The sequence below is a fragment of the Micromesistius poutassou genome (assembly GCF_964030765.1).
Source record: "Micromesistius poutassou genome assembly, contig: SCAFFOLD_1799, whole genome shotgun sequence".
Taxonomy (NCBI): domain Eukaryota; kingdom Metazoa; phylum Chordata; class Actinopteri; order Gadiformes; family Gadidae; genus Micromesistius; species Micromesistius poutassou.
Genome location: NW_028177561.1, coordinates 1 through 5,000, shown reverse-complemented (window position 1 = coordinate 5,000; position 5,000 = coordinate 1). Strand labels below are relative to the sequence as shown.

Sequence of the window (5,000 nt, the reverse complement as noted above, 5' to 3'; positions counted from 1 at the left end):
GACCTGGAGGAGGCCCTCAGCGGGGTCAACGCCACGCTGGCCGCCAAGCGCCGCGCGCTGGACGCCCTGCTGACCGCCGGCTTCACAGGTAGGGCCCCCCAGCATGCACCTGGGCATAATGCACCCCTTCAACAACTGTGTGCTAACGCTTTGACACGCTATGCTAACACTTTGACACGCTACGCTAACACTTTCTGCTAACACTTTGACACGCTATGCTAACACTTTCTGCTAACACTTTGACACGCTATGCTAACACTTTCTGCTAACACTTTGACACGCTATGCTAACACTTTCTGCTAACACTTTGACACGCTATGCTAACACTTTCTGCTAACACTTTGACACGCTATGCTAACATTTTCTGCTAACACTTTCTGCTAACACTTTGACACGTCGTGCTAACACGTCGTGCTAAAACGTCATGCTAACACGTCGTGCTAAAACGTTGTGCTAACGCGTCGTGCTAACACGTCGTGCTAAAACGTCATGCTAACCCGCTGATCCCACCTGTGCGTCCACAGAGCAGTTTGAGCAGGTGAGGCGGGCGTTCAATGAGTCGGCGGCGGCGGAGCAGCGGTGCGACGCGGCGGTGTCCGGCCCCTCCGGCCCGGTCTCCCGGTCCAGGGACACCCGGGAGCGGACCCAGGACCTGCTGGACGCCCGCAAGGACCGCTTCCTCCGGACCATGGCCGCCCAGAACAAGAGCCTGGAGGAGCTGCAGCCCAAGGCCCACGACCTGGACAAGAAGGTCCACCACCTCAGCCACAAGGTGGGACCAGTAGACCAGTGGACCAGTAGACCTCAGCCACAAGGTGGGACCAGTAGACCAGTGGACCAGTAGACCTCAGCCACAAGGTGGGACCAGTAGACCAGTGGACCAGTAGACCATCAGACCAGTAGACCAGTAGACCAGTAGACCTCAGCCACAAGGTGGGACCAGTGGACCGGTAGACCAGTAGGACCAGTGGACCAGTACACCAGTAGACTAGTAGACCTCAACCACAAGGTGGGACCAGTAGACCATCAGACCAGTAGGCCAGTAGACCAGTACACTGTACCTCAGCCACAAGGTGGGACCAGTAGACCAGTAGACCAGTAGACCATCAGACCAGTAGACAGACTAGTAGACCAGTAGACCATCAGACCAGTAGACCAGTAGTCCAGTAGACCAGGTAGGACCAGTAGACCAGTAGACCATCAGACCAGTAGACCAGTAGACCATCAGACCAGTAGACCATCAGACTAGTAGACCGGTAGACCAGTAGACCATCAGACCAGTAGACCATCAGACCATCAGACCAGTAGACCATCAGACCAGTAGACCATCAGACCAGTAGACCAGTAGACCATCAGACCAGTAGACCATCAGACCAGTAGACCATCAGACCAGTAGACCAGTAGACCTCAGCCACAAGGCAGGACCAGTAGACCAGTAGTTCAGTAGACCATCAGACCAGTAGACCAGTAGTCCAGTAGTTCAGTAGACCATCAGACCAGTAGACCAGTAGTTCAGTAGACCAGTAGACCATCAGACCAGTAGACCAGTAGTCCAGTAGTCCAGTAGACCATCAGACCAGAGGTTCATCCAGAGGCTGTGATGTCACAAGTGGATAGACGTTGTGTTGGCTCCGCCCACCCGGCGCTAAAGCCCCTGAAGGGCGGCGGCGGCGGCGGCGGCGGCGGCGTTGCGTGAGGAGCGCTCACCTAACCTAAGCTCCTCCCCTCCTCCTCCCTCCCCCTCCTCAGGTGTGCGGGGGCCATCGCCTCGGCGACGCCGACGGCCGCTGCCCGGACAGCCCGTGCGGCGGGGCGGGTTGCCGTGACGCCGGCGGCGAGCGCGTGTGCGGCGGGGCGGGGTGCAACGGGACGGCCAGCGCCGCGCGGACGGCGCGGCGGCGGGCCGAGGACACGGCGGCCAGCCTCAGCAGGGCCGGCGACGACCTGCAGGCCGTCGCACGCAAGGTAGCGCCGCAGCCTCCTGTAGCTCGTAGCTTAACAGAGGCTAGGTAGCACTTCATGTAGCTCGTAGCCTCCTGTAGCTTGTAGCCTCCTGTAGCTCGTAGCCTCCTGTAGCTCATAGCTTAACAGAGGCTAGGTAGCGCCCCCTGTAGCTCGTAGCGCCCCCTGTAGCGCGTAGCCTCCTGTAGCTCGTAGCCTCCTGTAGCTCGCAGCCTCCTGTAGCTCGTAGCCTCCTGTAGCTCGTAGCTTCACGTAGCTCACAGCCTCCTGGTAGTCACGTGTGTGTGTGTGTGTGTGTGTGTGTGTGTGTGTGTGTGCATGCGTGCGTGTGCGTGTGTGCGTGTGTGTGTGTGTGCCTCCAGCTCCAGGACATAGCCTCCCTGACCCAGGACGTGAAGAACCAGGCCCAAAGCACGCTGGACAAGGCCCAGAAGAAGAAGGCCCAGTTCGACCGCTCCAACAAGGAGCTCAAGGACTTCATCAAGAAGATCAAGGACTTCCTCACCGGTGGGCGGTCATTCATTCATTCATTCATTCATTCATTCATTCATAAGATAACAAACATCTAATGTTACTCTCTCTCCCTCTCACTCTGTATCTCCCTCGCTCTCTCTCTGCCTCTCTCCCCCTCTCTCTCTTTCTCCCCTACTCTCCACTCTCCCCCTCCCTCTCCCCCTCTCTCTCTCTCTCTCTTTCTCCCCTACTCTCCACACTCTCCCCCTCTCTCTCTCTCTCTCTTTCTCCCCTACTCTCCACTCTCCCTCCCTCTCTCCCCCATGTTCCCTCCCTCCCTCCCTCCCTCCCTCCCCCCTCCCCCTCCCCCGTCCCCCCGGGGTTCCAGAGGAGGGTGCCGACCCGGAGAGCATAGAGAAGGTGGCGCGGCAGGTGCTGTCCATCACGCTGCCCCTGAACCGGACGGGTCTGGACGGGGTCCTGGGGCTGATGAAGGACCGCCTGGCCAACCTGTCGGACGTCCAGGGGGTCTTCAACCACAGCCAGGAGGACATCGCCCTGGCCCGGGACCTGCTGCAGCGCAGCAAGACCGCCAAGTACGCACGCTATGCTAACACTCTCTGCTAACGCTCTGACACGCTATGCTAACACTTTCTGCTAACGCTCTGACACGCTATGCTAACACTTTCTGCTAACGCTCTGACACGCTATGCTAACACTTTCTGCTAACGCTCTGACACGCTATGCTAACACTTTCTGCTAACGCTTTGACACACGCTATGCTAACACTTTCTGCTAACACTTTGACACGCTATGCTAACACTTTCTGCTAACACTTTGACACGCTATGCTAACACTTTGACACGCTATGCTAACACTTTGACATGCTATGCTAACACTTTCTGCTAACGCTCTGACACGCTATGCTAACACTTTCTGCTAACACTTTGACACACTATGCTAACACTCTGACACACTATGCTAACACTTTGACATGCTATGCTAACACTTTCTGCTAACGCTCTGACACGCTATGCTAACACTTTCTGCTAAGGCTTTGACACGCTATGCTAACACTTTCTGCTAACACTTTGACACACTATGCTAACACTCTGACACACTATGCTAACACTTTGACATGCTATGCTAACACTTTCTGCTAACGCTTTGACACGCTATGCTAACACTTTCTGCTAACACTTTGACACGCTATGTTAACACTTTCTGCTAACACTTTGACACGCTATGCTAACACTCTGACACGCTATGCTAACACTTTGACACGCTATGCTAACACTTTCTGCTAACACTTTGACACTCTATGCTAACACTTTGACACGCTATGCTAACACTCTGACACGCTATGCTAACGATTTGACACGCTATGCTCACACTTTCTGCTAACGCTTTGACACGCTATGCTAACACTTTCTGCTAACACTTTGACACGCTATGTTAACACTTTCTGCTAACACTTTGACACGCTATGCTAACACTCTGACACGCTATGCTAACGATTTGACACGCTATGCTAACACTTTATGCTAACACTTTGACATGCTATGCTAACACTTTCTGCTAACACTTTGACACGCTATGCTAACACTCTGACACGCTATGCTAACGATTTGACACGCTATGCTAACACTTTATGCTAACACTTTGACATGCTATGTTAACACTTTCTGCTAACACTTTGACACCCTATGCTAACACTTTCACTTTGCAGCGCAGCAAGACCGCCAAGTACGTAGGCCCGGGCGATAAAACAATCAGTGATCGTATGGTGATAGACTTTTGATCGATATCAACATAAAACATGTTCACTATATATGGATAAGAGACTGGACCACCGGATCTAGCAGCTGGGTTTGTTACACAAACATGGTTCCATACTTATTTACAATATTTCAGCGTCTTTCATTGTTGTATCGACGTTGGAGTATTGATCAATGAAGAACAGTGGAAGGTCGTATTAAGTGTTAAACAGAAGTGTTTACATCCAGCGTGGTAATTCCTTTTAGTCTTTTTAGGTCATTAAAACGATCAATAGTTATCGATATCGATCAATATGATCAATATTTCAGCCATATCGCCCAGGCCTACAAGTACACCACATGTTCACCCAGTCCAGTGGTTGAATCCTGTCTGCCTGTCTGTCTGTCTGTCTGTAGGTTTCTGTCCGTCTGCCTGCTTGTCTGTCTGTCTGTCTCACTGTCTGTCTCACTGTCTATCTATCTGTCTGTCTACCAGTCTCACTGTCTGCCTGTATGCTGTCTGTCTCACTGCCTGTCTGTCTGTCTGTCTGTTGCCTTTCTACCTGTTGTCTGTCGGGCCCATCTGCATGCCTGCCTGTCTGTCTACCTGTCTGTCTGTCCACCTGCCTGTCGGTCTCTCTCCCTGTTGTCTGTCGGTCCATCTGCCTGTCTGCCTGTATGCTGTCTGTCTCACTGCCTGTCTGTCTGTCTGTCTGTCTGTCTACCAGTCTCACTGTCTGTCTGTCTGCTGCCTCCTTTTCTATCTGTCTGCCTCTCTACCTGTCTGCCTGTATGCTGTCTGTCTGTCTGCTGCCTCCTTCTCTCTCT

At 53.2% G+C, this 5,000-nt stretch overlaps 1 protein-coding gene across 1 annotated transcript in view; it reads left to right on the top strand.

Annotated features, from left to right (window-relative positions):
* The window catches only part of LOC311375917 (laminin subunit beta-2-like), a gene marked incomplete at both ends in the record, with an annotated part of 7,016 nt that extends 4,005 nt beyond the window's left edge, over positions 1 to 3,011 (top strand). The window contains 5 exons of the mRNA XM_084490934.1: positions 1 to 88; positions 525 to 772; positions 1,750 to 1,965; positions 2,325 to 2,469; positions 2,804 to 3,011. The exon at positions 1 to 88 is cut by the window's left edge and continues 97 nt beyond it. Of these exons, the coding sequence (XP_084347060.1) occupies positions 1 to 88; positions 525 to 772; positions 1,750 to 1,965; positions 2,325 to 2,469; positions 2,804 to 3,011 (905 nt within the window). The remainder of the gene's footprint in view (positions 89 to 524; positions 773 to 1,749; positions 1,966 to 2,324; positions 2,470 to 2,803) is intronic.
* Positions 3,012 to 5,000: the final 1,989 nt, after the last annotated feature.